This window comes from Melopsittacus undulatus, chromosome 9 (genome assembly GCF_012275295.1).
Source record: "Melopsittacus undulatus isolate bMelUnd1 chromosome 9, bMelUnd1.mat.Z, whole genome shotgun sequence".
Taxonomy (NCBI): Eukaryota; Metazoa; Chordata; class Aves; order Psittaciformes; family Psittaculidae; genus Melopsittacus; species Melopsittacus undulatus.
This window is the reverse complement of record NC_047535.1, coordinates 36,674,053-36,687,379: the sequence shown is the minus strand read 5'-3', so window position 1 is coordinate 36,687,379 and position 13,327 is coordinate 36,674,053. Positions and strand designations below refer to the sequence as shown.

The 13,327-nt window shown below is 42.0% G+C and overlaps 1 protein-coding gene across 3 annotated transcripts in view; it reads right to left on the bottom strand.

Moving 5' to 3' along the window:
- Positions 1 to 9,424, bottom strand: part of STAB1 (stabilin 1) — a 58,362-nt gene extending 48,938 nt beyond the window's left edge. Inside the window, exons 1-4 of one of the 3 annotated variants that reach the window (XM_034066213.1) lie at positions 9,363 to 9,424; positions 8,161 to 8,313; positions 2,532 to 2,668; positions 951 to 1,066 (exon numbers count right to left, since the gene is read on the bottom strand). In XM_034066213.1, the coding sequence (XP_033922104.1) occupies positions 951 to 1,066; positions 2,532 to 2,668; positions 8,161 to 8,241 (334 nt within the window). In that variant the 5' untranslated portion in view covers positions 8,242 to 8,313; positions 9,363 to 9,424. Of the gene's footprint in view, positions 1 to 950; positions 1,067 to 2,531; positions 2,669 to 8,160; positions 8,376 to 9,362 lie in introns of those variants that run through there. The other 2 variants (XM_034066214.1, XM_034066215.1) reach the window with 2 other exon arrangements.
- Positions 9,425 to 13,327: the final 3,903 nt, after the last annotated feature.

Sequence of the window (13,327 nt, the reverse complement as noted above, 5' to 3'; positions counted from 1 at the left end):
AAGTCTAAGGAGAAGTCCCAATGGGCCATAACTAACTAAATTCACGCAAAGGGACTAAAGCATGTTTCGAGGTTGAGCCACTGCTGCTAGCACCAGCAAGAGGCAGTATCAAATATCTGAGGGCTCTTCTGGAACTGAGGACAGACAGGAGCCTGCTTTGCAAAGATATTGGGTATTTTCAGCTTTCCCTCACTTCATGAAGAGCTGGAAGTGTGCTCAGAAAAGCAGTATCCATACATCTTTGAAGTGGGGTACCTCCAAATTCTGGGGACTACTTCTGATAATTCTAGGCATGTGATTCCTCTGACTAAGCCATCTGTTTATTCAAACCACTTCGGGTGAGAACAGGCCCAAGCACTCAAACAATCTCTCATTTTGTGCAGGACTGGAGAATGTCATTTTCATAATCAGTCAATCATACAAGAAATGTTTAGCTTAGTAGGTCTTGCTTTGGGATTTTTGAGACAAGACAAATTCTCTTTACTTGGCATAAACCAGTGTGGGAGCTTTGGAATGGTTATTTTCACCTTGGATTAGAATGGCTAAGTATTTTCAGCGTCTGAATGGCTGACTAACTCCAGACTATACAGGAGCACACATGGCACACGTGCTGCAGACTAGAAGGACACCAGAAAGAAACAGCTTCCTCTTCCTTTGGAAACTTTCTTAAAGAGGAACAAAAACATCCCTTTCCAAAAGCTTATTTTTAAAGAAGAGACAAAAGGAAGTTCTACCAAAGGAGGTTATGTGTTAAATGCAAGAGGATTCAGCTCATCTGAAGCAGAGATTCCTTCCCCATTATATTCTGAACCTCCCAGATAGATAACAGATCTTGTGAGTGCTCAAGGAACAGTGAAAAAAAATCACCTCAATGTATATTTAATGCCTCCTATTAAAACTGTTTGATTTATCAATAGCTAAAGAATGTCATAAAAAGATGAAAAACTTACCATAGCACTCGGTACCCCAGAATCCTGGACAGCACTTCTTCTCCTCAATTTCCTTCTTACATATATGATGGCACCCTGGCTGGGAAAGGGTATTTTCTCCTAACTTGACAGTGTATCTTAAAAAGAGCAATCCAAGATTCACAATTACAACACAAAAACAATGTATGCCTGTTGAGGGGTTTCTAAGCAATTACACTGCAGTGCACTGAACTTTGAATGGAAGGAAGGACACTCATTCTTTCTGCCATACATGCACGCAAGAGTCTGCACTTGGGTTACATCTTCTCTAAGGATGCCCATTGGTCTAAGCCTCAAAGATTGGTTCCAAGAAATCTGCCAGGGACTGGACATGAGACAGGACCTTGAGCATCAGGACAGAAACTTTGGATGCTGGATGCTTAGATAAAGTTAATGTCTCCAGGGTGACTCAACATTAAACTTCACACCTAAAATAACCTCAAAAGAACAAAATCTCTTTGCAGGACTTGTCCCTTGCTGTTGCACTAAAGGTTCCAGGCTGAGATGCAGGAAATTTGGATTTAAGAACTGTGTAATCTACAGACCCTCTGTTCAATCTTGGACAAATCCCTTAAATCCCCAAAAGAAGCACCTCCTTTTCAGCCCTTCATCCATCACCTCCACACACAGGGTAAGCCTTTGGTGGCAGTGTCTCTTGTTCTGCACGTATGCAGTACAGAACTATTACTGGGTCTGCCCAACAGCCACCATGAAAGCAGATAACACTCAGAAAAGCTGCATACACTCACATTATTCTTACACTTCATCTTATTTTTGGCACAACATCCTTCCCAAAAGGAACTTGGAAATTGTCTCAACAGCACTGCTGCTTTGGCTGCAATCTGACTCCTGTGTGTGTCTGTGCAAAAACTGCTATAAACTGCAAAACTGCCACGGCTATTTTTAAAGCATTTTGATAGAATAGTGAATCACAGCAAAGAGTAGACAATGGAGCTATATATTAAGTTAACATTCACTGCTGAATAGATATGCAAACAATAACCTATAGTGTTTCTGTTTTTAAAAACTTCCTACTAAATTCAGTTTTGCTTCACCCTTTTCCTATTACAGCCAAGCTTAACAGAATATGAGCAAGGAACACATGAACGAGCAATTGTCATAAAGTGAATAAGGAAGGTAAAAAGTTCAGAGAATTATTGCTGGAAGCTGGAAGAATATACAAGGGGAACTATCATTATACTATTTTCCTAATAATACACTATGGAATTCTGGGTCTGAAACAGGTTTCTATGCTAGACAGACCTCTGCTGAGTGCTTACAGCAGGATCAGCAAGCTCAGGTTGTTTAGGGCAAGTTACAGGTAATTATCATGTAATTTCTTCTGTGTGTATAGACCCTTATGACCAGCAAAAAGTCCATGGAATTTGCAAAGAGGCAAGAGCAACAATAATAAGGGCCATAAATCTATTTACATGCATCTGAAAACAAAACTTGTTGCATCTTTAGAGCTCACAACCCATGTATGTTCTCCTGAAGGCATACACACTACTTCTTACATAGCACAGCTGCACCAAAACCTTAACCTTGTTAGGAAGGCCTTACCTGCAGCCCCTCACTCCTAATCCTTGAGTCATCTTTAACCAGCCTCTTGGACACATCATTTTAGGTGCTGCAGCACAAGCAGTACACGCTGTATTCAAGGTAAACATCGTCTTGATATTGCATCGCATGGATTTTAACTTCAAAAGAAAAAACAGCATAGAAATAAGCCCAGATTAAATTGTTACCCTGGCCACTCATCTTGTCAGCCTTCAATATCTTTATCAAGGTTGCACCATTCTTTAGATAGCAGTGGGGAGGACAGTGACCAGTGCAGCTGCTGGGATGTACACCACACACTCAGATAGGCTAAACCATCATGTCATGCTGCTGCATGCCACTCTGCTCAGATCTCAGCTAGAAGGCAACAGAGTAGATCACATCTATTTTATCTTTCCCTTATGCCTCACAGCAAAAATCTGAACCATTTCTAAAACAATCATTTCACTGTTCATTTAAGCTGATCTTTTAAAAACATGTGGTAGTGGTATGTGAGGACATGCCCTAAATTAATAATCCTTGCCAGAAGACACAATTAAAAGCAATACAGCATTTCTTTTCCATGCCATTGACATGATGCTGTTCACTGGTGTTCCATCGGTCTGAAGAGCCACATGCATTAGTTCAGTCTATTACCCAGAGCCCAAGAGCTGCTCACAAAAATAAACCTCATGGCAATTGTCTTCTAGGTGTCTGTGAGGGTGGAGAGGTGTGGATTAACATGAAAAGTGTTCTACACTTCTCTGAAAGCCTGAATGGCCCTTCATGCTTTTATCCTAGAGGAAAAGGACTCCATAAGCATTGGCAAGACAACCAGGTTGGATGCTTGGGTAATTCACACGGCTGGTGATAAATTCAGCATGAGTCCTTCCAACCCAAGCAGAGTCACTTTAGGGGTTTAGGCTTCCTCACAGGGCTTTCCCGAGCCCCCATAACAATTAACACTACTTCTTCAAGTGAAACATAGCCTGAGTGACAAAAAACGTACAGCCTCAGAGCGAATAATCATCAGCATCACATGCCAACTTGTTACTAAAGCTCATGATTTTACCCCTAAAGCATTAAAGCATTTCCTAAACTCCTGAGGGCAAGCAACTTCATGGAAAACTCATTGCTCATTTTAGAAAAGATAATGTTCGCCACTGATGATGACAGAAAAAACTGTTTTGGACTCCCATCAGCAATCTTAGCTTTGCTTCCTCTGAACTTTGTCCCAAATGCATATATTTGCCACAAGGCAAGGCAGGAAGCCCATGGCTTCCCATCAGTTATCAACAGCTCAGGAAGGCCCTCCCAAATGATAGCCAGCAGACCCCGTCAGGAAAACCTCCTGAGAGATAACCCTCAAGTCCCAGGTCTACAGAGACATCTCCCTGGAACGTTTTCCTGACTCATATCCACATTCCCTTTGCCTGGAATGGTTGTGCTTTTTCTCATCTCCATGGATCCATCTTCTGGAGCCATCCATACAAGAATGCTGCACAATGAAGAAAGAGATTTCTGTGTCTGTGGTTGCCCTTCACATACATATTAATTCATAGTTACACATCTGGGGCTTTTCTTACTGTACAGTAACTTCCACTTCCTTTAGTAGCAGAATCCTCATAGAACCTGTTATGTCAAGGATTCCCTTGCATTAGGAACAGCTTGAACGCAATCTGAGATCCACCAAAGCTACCTATCCATGTCCCATGAGCACCAGCTTTTCTAATTTTATGCAGTAGGACAGAGATCAGCTTTGCTGTTCCTTATATTTCTACCCCACTGGCACACAGTGCAGCCAGAGATTTCCCCTTTTTCATAGAGCAAAACTGAGAAGACAGCCTCTATGGATGGATAAACTACCTCTGGAGTACTTTGTCTTAAAAGATCTGCAGTGCTTGATGGGCTAGGGAAGTTGCCCATCTAACCAGCTGATTCAAGGACATATTAGGTCTTCAGATCAAAGCTGGGCTTTTGAGAGAACCCAGCTGAAGCCAGGCACACAGTTCTAACAGAACAGTATTCCTGCCTTTCTAGTCTCACCAAATCCCAGCTTTAACCTTCACTGAGACAAAGCTTTGTAAAGAGGAATGGGAAGGTACCGAAGGAAGAAACACAAAGGTTGATGCCTTCTCATGAGTTATGATGTCAGAATTACTCTACAAACCTTTATCAGATGTCTGAGCCACCCTATCTGTATGAAAAAGACCAAACATTAGAGCACAAAATACCAAATGAAAACTCTCCAATCTTCTATTTCATCTGTACTTCCAGACACCAGGAGTTGGCTGTCAAACACAGCTGGGCTATTAAATGTATATGTATTCTACACTAAATGTAAATGTATTCTCCGTCACACTGGTGGAGGAAGCCACCGTTATGCTCACATTTTCCTTCTTTCCTTCATCAATGTGACTCCATTTCTAGATGGAGATGGTCACTGCAAGAGAACGGCTATCACTCCTCCCTTTTGGTATCTTTTACTACTTGCAGCCCTCTAAGACAAGACAGATTACTGTGGAATACCCCCTACCCTACTTTCCTGGGACACTTCATGATGTTTAGGCAGCTTTCCAGTAAGATCTTCCCCTTTTTATAAAGAAATACTCCTGTGTCAGCAGCAACAGGCAGGAGAAAAGAGGAAGAAAACAGCTGAGTGGAAAATAAAAAAGATATTTCCTTTCTTATTTGAGTGACAGAACTGATGAAACAGTCATTTTCTGGAGAGTTTTTCTCCTTCAGAAAGCAGAAGAGGGAATCAAGAACATAAACGCAGCTGTTTGAATACTCCAATGTTGAAGAGGATGAAAGACAGACAGGAGTTTGAGTCAGAGGTGGCTCCTGGGGCACAGCCTCATGATAAAAATTGAGGCTCTGCTCCCTTGGGTACTTTTGTGACCACAGCTCCTAAGTTTGAAGATGCTGGAGAGGAAGCAGGGAGAGGAAATGTCTGCTCCCTGTGATGTAGCAATGCTACCTGGTGGGCTGAGAGTCAGTGAGGTGCCTAGTGGCTATGCCAGGGAAAGGGGATGAAAACAAGTCACTGTTCTGACCAGATGATGTTGTGAGCCTGGACTATATCACACTTTGGGAACAAAACAATGGAAAAGGAAGACTGGTGCTCTCAAAGAGCTCAAAACTGAAAGGAGCCCCTTAGCAGAAGACATCTAGCTGTAGCCAAGAGAAGTTAAGAGCCAGGGTGCCTCTGTCCACACTGAGCTCTGTCTTGCCAGGGCTGGACCGTGCTCTCTCCCTGCACTCAAACACATGCATGTGCGTGAGCAGCCATTGCCCTCTGTGCTTAGCTGAGACATATCTGAGCTTCTGAATGTTGTAGCGTTTCCTTCTCTCCTCTCACTTTGACATGGATGTCTTTCCTTCTCGAGTGCTCATGTTTCTCTTACTCCACACCTCAAAAGAATAAGCTGGAGAGGTTTTTTTAAGGGCTACTTTCATTCCCCTCGTTTTCACCCTTTATCTTTTCCTCCCAAACTGTAACACAAATCCTTCTGCATGGCAAAATCTCAAGGAAGAAAGAAAAACACATTTGGACGTCAGCGTTTGGCTCCAACAATCCTGGGAGCTGGTTTGGGAAACATTCATTATCTAATGAATCACCAAGTTTCCAGCACATGTGCCCTTTACAAAACAGAGCTGTAGACACGTGCTTGAGTCATTATAGTCATGTACCTCCCCAAGAAGTTTTCAATAACTCTAGCTGAACAGACCAGTGTCTTCCAGACACATAAACCTTTCACATTTGTCCAAGGAAGACACTTTTCAGCATGAGGATGAACCATCAAGCTCAGAGATCACATAACGTAAGATCTGCTGTTGCCCTGGGTGTTTCCTACTGTCCCAGCTGCAGAGCACTGGAGGCACAGGGATGCAGAAAGCACTTCCTTCATTTCCCACCTGCCTCCATTCATCCCCCAGTACAGCCTGGGACTGGCCTTCTGCCAGCAGAAGAACTGTCATGGTTTAAACTGCTGCATCTTCCCCAGCCCATGCCAAGAGGTATACACAAACCAAATCAGGCTAACACATTTGCTGTCATGTCTGAGCCATCAAAACAGAGCCCTGAGGTAACATCGCTGAAAAGCTAGCACAAAGTCTCTCTTTTCTCTCTCAGTAGCCCCTGCAAGGCTCCTGCAAGTCAACGGAGGCCTCTTGTGGAATCAGCACTTCTATTGCAGTCAGATCCAATGGCCATCCTAAACTATCAGAGAAGACTTCATTAGTCTCATATTTTTCCTTATCTCCCATTATAACTTTTCAAATGTTTCTTCTCTTTCTCCAAAAGAATAAACCTTTCAGGGACCCCCCCCCAAAAAAAAAAACCCAACCAACTCTAAAAGGGAGTTATTTTACCTGGATTAAATAAAACTGCTCCAGACGTGATTCAAAACACTGCCCTTCTCTGTGAGCGGGTACTTATTACCTGATACAACTTTTTCACATCAAGCCAAACACCTGAGTGACTTGAGAAATCAATACATTGTCTCAAGGTGAAGAGACATACATTTTCACCTCCACCAGCTGAAGATGCGAGCCCATGCTTCTGAATGCACAGAATCTATGCTTCTAGACAAAGGAAAACCACCGGCAAAGATACTTCTTAATGTGATGATCCTAAAAACTAAAAGTTCATTAGGTTCTTACCTTATTTGTATGCTTATTAATCATTTATGGCCCTTTTGTTAAGGGGTTTATACAAAAGCTTCCACCCAAATTTCTGACAGAGAAGCATCTTCTCAGTGCTCTAGCTTTTTATAAGTCTTTCAGACTCACATGCACCTTCCTTAGCACAGGTCTCTCCACTCCCCACAAGGCCCATCATTGTCTTTCAAGACAAGACAACCCTTCCATAGCTTGGGTCCCCAGGAAATAAGATTTCCAAATGCTTCTACAGCTTCTGACTTTGCAGGCCAGCTCATTCTTCCAACAGCAGGACACCAGGAAGGTGATGGCAGAAGACAGTATAGTGGGAGCTAGTGTGAATTCTAGCCTATAGAAGATGGGATGCCTCACCATGGAGCATAGAGAACAGATCTACAAAGGCATCATACATTCTTCTAGATGCTGCTGCTAAACACAAGAACAGAGATAAAAGAATCAAAAGAAAATGAATGAAACTGAAACAAAATGAAAAGTATTCCACACCCCTCACTGGGGAGCTGCTGGGAAACGTACCTGAAGCAAATATATTTAACCTGTTGCAAAGCATCAATTCGATGAGATTTTTAATTTATTTATTTATTTTTAATAAAAATCTCCTGGGAAGTTTATGGACCTGTCCTGCCACATACTAAGCTCCCATCACACATACTGAAAGAAGTGGAAGACAAAGATACTGAGTATATTCCTTTCTTACTGCTACTTTCACATTCAGTGTGAAACAGGATTCTGAAACTCAAGCAGCTCCTTTCAACCTTATTTGTAGTTCCTCAGTTTAGACTACACACATACATATCTACACATAAGCAAAGAAGATACTTTACAGTCCTGAAGCTTAATTATGGATGTTATCCTACATATAACTAAAAGCCAGTGAAATAAGAAGTTTTGGGGAGGACTATTTCATAAAGTGCAACCATCTAAATACGAAGACTCATTCAATGAACATTTAAACAAAGACTCACAGACTTACCTTCTGACTCTGGCAGTCAGCTGTGGGAGTGAAGCATGCTGCTAAGAAGAAAAACAGCAACCCAGGAGGATGCATTTTCATGCTTTTACAGGCAGGACCCTTTCCACAAAAGGGGTGGTGATAGAGGCTGCAATTTCTGTAAGATAAGACCGCCTACTAAGAATCAGATCCAAGAAAAACCAGAGGTTAAAAGTAAACAGGGAGAGAGCATTTTCGCACTGTGCTCTGTGGCTGTAAAGCCTTCAGAAGTGGATCTGCTACTTGGAGCATTATGTCTGAATTAATACCACCTTTTTCTTTCTTTCTATTCTTACTTTAAATGCACAAGCAGAACTCCTTAGTAAAAGGTTTACTCAAAACAGGAACACCTACGGATTTCCTCTTACATATCAGTTCAAAACAGAAGGAAGGAAATCCTTAGTTTTCAACTAATTGCAATGAAAAAAGGTTAACTGTATGCTTAACTAAAAGCAAATCCAATGGCAAACTTAAATACCATGAATTCATAAAGGGTAAGTTAATTTCCTTTTATCACTGATGTTAGTGTGTCCACACTACCTCAAAGAGAAAGCAGACCTGATCATTGCCTATCCCAAAGTATACATGAACAAAGCAATGCAAATGACACGCTGTGATTCAGAGGAATAATGCAAGCACATTGTATCAATCAATCAAGCAAGCTCTTTGGGTAGGCTTTGGTATTTAAAATATTTAAGTTTCTCAGCAAGAAAAGCATCAAATTTTGCAGGTGCTACGGCAGCAATGGCAAAATACATCATTTTGCAAGCACTCTGCTGACAGCTTGATGAATCCAAGGAACACCTCCATAGCACTCAGAATAGAAAAGCCCTAAAATTTGACTTAAAAAATACACACTAGCCTGAGGTATGGTCTGCAATTTATTTTCTCCTTTTGAACACCAGAAATAACCAAGAATTGATTATCAACAGATTTTACATGGAGTTTGTCTCCCTACGCTACTGAGAGAATCCACAGTACTGAGCAGTTTAAGGACTGTTTCTGTTAGTACCAAATCCTGTTTTTGAGTCATTGATAAGCACATGAAGGTATCTAAATGAAGCTAGGATAAGAAGCTGTTCTTGTCTTTACATAAATAATTGCGAGCATTAATATTTTTTTGCCCCCTTCATACACACATACACATGCTAACATATGAAAGACATAAAAATTGCAGTACTTACTAGTGCCGTCAATTGTGCTTTACCTCTCCTTCCATCCTACAGAGAGAGCCAGCATGATGAACAGCCAGCACTATTATATATCCTGCACTAACAGGAAGCAGATAAGGCACACAACCATCCACTGCAACCCATCTGAGAAGTACCAGCCCACAGCTCAGTCTGACAACTAAGCCCACTTGTCCTGTTACAGGACAACTGCAGCCCTGAGACTCCCACTGCCAACAGACGGGCACTCTGTCAGAGGGTTCACACAGCTCTGGAAACCACTTGGTACCCTGTGTGTCTGTGAAATGAGGCAGAGTCCACATAGCTTAGATCACTTCTGGTGGGATGGTAAGGTCACAAATGGACAGTGAGAACATTCTTGTAGAGGGGGAATTAGCATGGAAGCTGTACAATGTTTTCTTCACCCACAGTCACAGTACTAGACTGGCCACGTAAACAGAACAATGAGACTGCTAGTCTTAGGCACACACATCTATAACGGGCGGCCTAGAAGGATGTTGACCGCTGGTTGGTGTGTTTCCCAAGAGCTGGGTGTATGATATAAAGATTATGTTGTCAGACATAGCTAATAAGTCTTTAAGGTGGAAATAGATTACCCTGAGGCACCTGAAGAGACATAGGCATGTTTTAAGGAATCTTCAGACCATTTTCTGAATGAGTTGACACTAAAAATGGTATAGGGGAGAAAGGACACAGAAAGACTGATTCCAAGGCTCTTCACTGCTGCTTGTCATTACCTAATACAAGGAAACTAGGAAGGGAAGTGAGAGACAGCTTGGTGAAATTCCCATCTGATTTAAATCAGATTCATAGCAACATCAAAAGGTTCACAGCCAGCCTCTTTATCTATATATCATTTAAAGACAAGCAATACAACAGCAAAATACAAGTTACAAATGCAGACACTGAGTAGTGCCAGTGTACAACAGCAGAGCATAAACTGAAAAACCAAAAGATCATTTGTCATCAGATGCTGCTTTCCTGATCAAGTGGCATAGCCAGCATGTTTCAGCCACTGCTTATGAACTGCTCTGAGGGAATGGAAACTTACTTTACTGATTACTGTTGCTGCACCTGGAACACCAAAACCCTTATCAACTTTGGATCTACGTGATTCTGTGCATTAAGAAGGTGAAGCACCAGCTGCCTCCAAAATAACCAGGTGGCCAAGAGCTACTAATAATACTCAGAGCACAGTGGAAAGATGCCAATGCACTTGCAGTGGCATTGTCACTAAAGATGGCAACACCAGCATGGAAACAGCACAGGGGGCAAAGCTGGGTGAAAAAAACTACTGCTCCACTTACAGTGTTTCTGTTCTTGCCTAATGGATGGATTCCTCCTAGGCAGACAGATGAACTTTTTCATGGATGACATCAACAGAAGTCTTACGATTTAGAGACAAAATACATTGGATTGATTTTCTGATTGCACTGTTTTGTCCAACACCCTTCAAAACTATCAGTAAATAAAAAAATCCAGTTCCCTCACTCATGTCTACATAAGACTAGCCCATATAGAGACATCTGCACAAAGCACTGAAATCTTCCAAAGTCCCACAACAGAAGATCCGCAGATTTGTCAGAGAGCTCAACATCTGTTTGCTGCTAAACAGTCCAGAATTTACACAGGAAATACCCAGTAGTGCATTAAGAATGAAGCCATGGGACTTGCTATGTCATTAGCAATTATAGAACTATGTAAGACAGGAAAACTGGGGGGGGGAGGGAACCTTCATCAAAAGGAAAATTTACGGGCAAAACTTGTAAGGATCTAATGACAGAGCATGTGAACAACCCTGTGGAGGCAGAGTAGAAGGATTTTAATTCACATCCTAGTCAATATCTGATTAAACAGGATTGTGCAAATCCAGTTTTAAAACATAGAGTAGTTGTTGTGAACTGTCTGCCAGTGTGCTTATCTGTGAGGTTTAGCACGGGGGCTTTTGTTTTGGAAAGCACAGTGACTTATCAGTCAAGTGTCTCCTCTGCCCATTCAGCAGAAGGCAGCTGGTTTAGCAGTTGAAGTCACAGATGTGGGTCTCAGAAGCATCATCTTCAACTTCTGGCCCTGACACAGACAACTTCTACAAAACGCTATTAATTTGCCTTGTAGTCTCAGCCTCACAGATCATCAGCAGGTTGTTGGCAAGCAGCACTGCTCAGGATTTTTTCCCCACTTGCTGTTTTTACTTTATGCATTGATGAAAGGTTGGGTCCTCTGAAATAACTTATCTAAGACCTGACATTTTTTTCTGTGAACATATTAACATTCAGAGTTAAGAAATTGCTGGCAAAAACTACTCAACCTGTTCCATGTGAAAAAAAAGAGTAGCCTAAATAAAGGCAAATGATATAGCTACAAATGCTTCCAGCCTCCATGCCTGTGTCAGACATTGCAGTTTAAAATGCTGGGTTACCAGCCCTCCTCTGTGATGTGTGCAGCCCTGGTGAGCTTGGGCAACTTCCTGCTATTGAAATCCTTTGTTTAAGCAATCTTTACAGAAATTACAGAGCCAGGACAAAGGATTTGCCATACAGTCCACATGGCTTCTGCTGGAGCTCACCAGTTGGTTACATCCGCAGAGAGAAATGGACTATCGTTCCACTCACAAAGCTGGGAAAAAACATAGTCTCTTTGCTCTGAATTATAAGTGTGCAAGAAGGCTATGAGTCTGAAGAGGTACTACCAACAGATTAAACAGACCAATCCAGAAATGCTAGTATGTAGGAAGAGGGCCAGCTGTGCCACACTTACTGAACCTACTCCTGAGGCTCTCAGTAAAGAGACCGGGATACAATCCTATTTTTTTTGCCTTTTATTCCATCTTGACAAATTAGAAAGTACAGGAATATCCTTAAAGTTCACTGACAAAGCAAAAAACCAGAAGGTCACACAGTTAAGAGGAGTTTGCTTATCTCTCACACACGCACACATGCAATGGTCCAAGCAGACAGGTAGAGCTGCCTGAGCGCAGCGTTGTCATGTCAGTCAGGAAGAAATTATCACAGCTGCTCACATCCTGTTAGGTCAAAACCTCGAAGGGCAGCAGTACAAATGTCAGTACACAAATGCTGGAAGTCCTGGCCTGTTCATTGCTATTGACTCCCAGTTCCTTTACACATGCTCCTGAAGTGAAAGCCAGCTACATATGTCCCATCTCTTGGTTTTATTTTTGTACCTTTCCCATCTATTAAGCAGTGCTCTGGCCTTGTTCTGGGACAGTCAGGCACTGAACTCCCCACAGATATTGAACATGAAGTCTGAGTAAAAGTCTTTTGAACAGGCTGAGCTATTGAAACTCAGCACCTGCTCAATGCCAGCATGATCAAAGAGGCAGTGTGTCTTGCTTGCCTGTGGCGATGCTGCTTATCCTTCACTTTATCTATAAGGGATAGAAAGGATGTATAACATGCCTGTCTGAGAACAGCATAATAGAGATAGGAGTTTGGATTCCACTATCCCATCATTTTAACAATCTTTAGAGATGACGTGAGTTCTTGTCACTCCCTCTTAAGTCTGAAGCACAAGGGCTTTGTGCCCACCTTACCAACCCCAGCTATTACTCTCTATGCACCTATTCAGGTGTTGGGTTTTTTTCTAGCTTTGGCTAGAGTCTTTAGCACTTTTTTGGTCTAGTGAGTTTCATATACCCCTTTTTCCACACCAATTTTTAGCTTTTCAAATTACTAACTGCCCTTCAAAATCAGGCAGACAGCAAGAAACAGAAGTTTGCAATCTGTCTGCTCTGAACCACACTTTATGCTTTTCCTTGCACTGCTGCTTCTCCAACTAGATTTAGTATATTCAAGTGAGAAGTAGCAGCATTTTGTATTAATTCAATTAAAAAAGAAACTCCTTATCAAAGCTGACAAGAACAGGAGAACATGTCAAGAGAGCTGATGCAAATACACCACCATTCAGTACATCTACAGCCAGCCAGATCAGAGAGTGCTGTA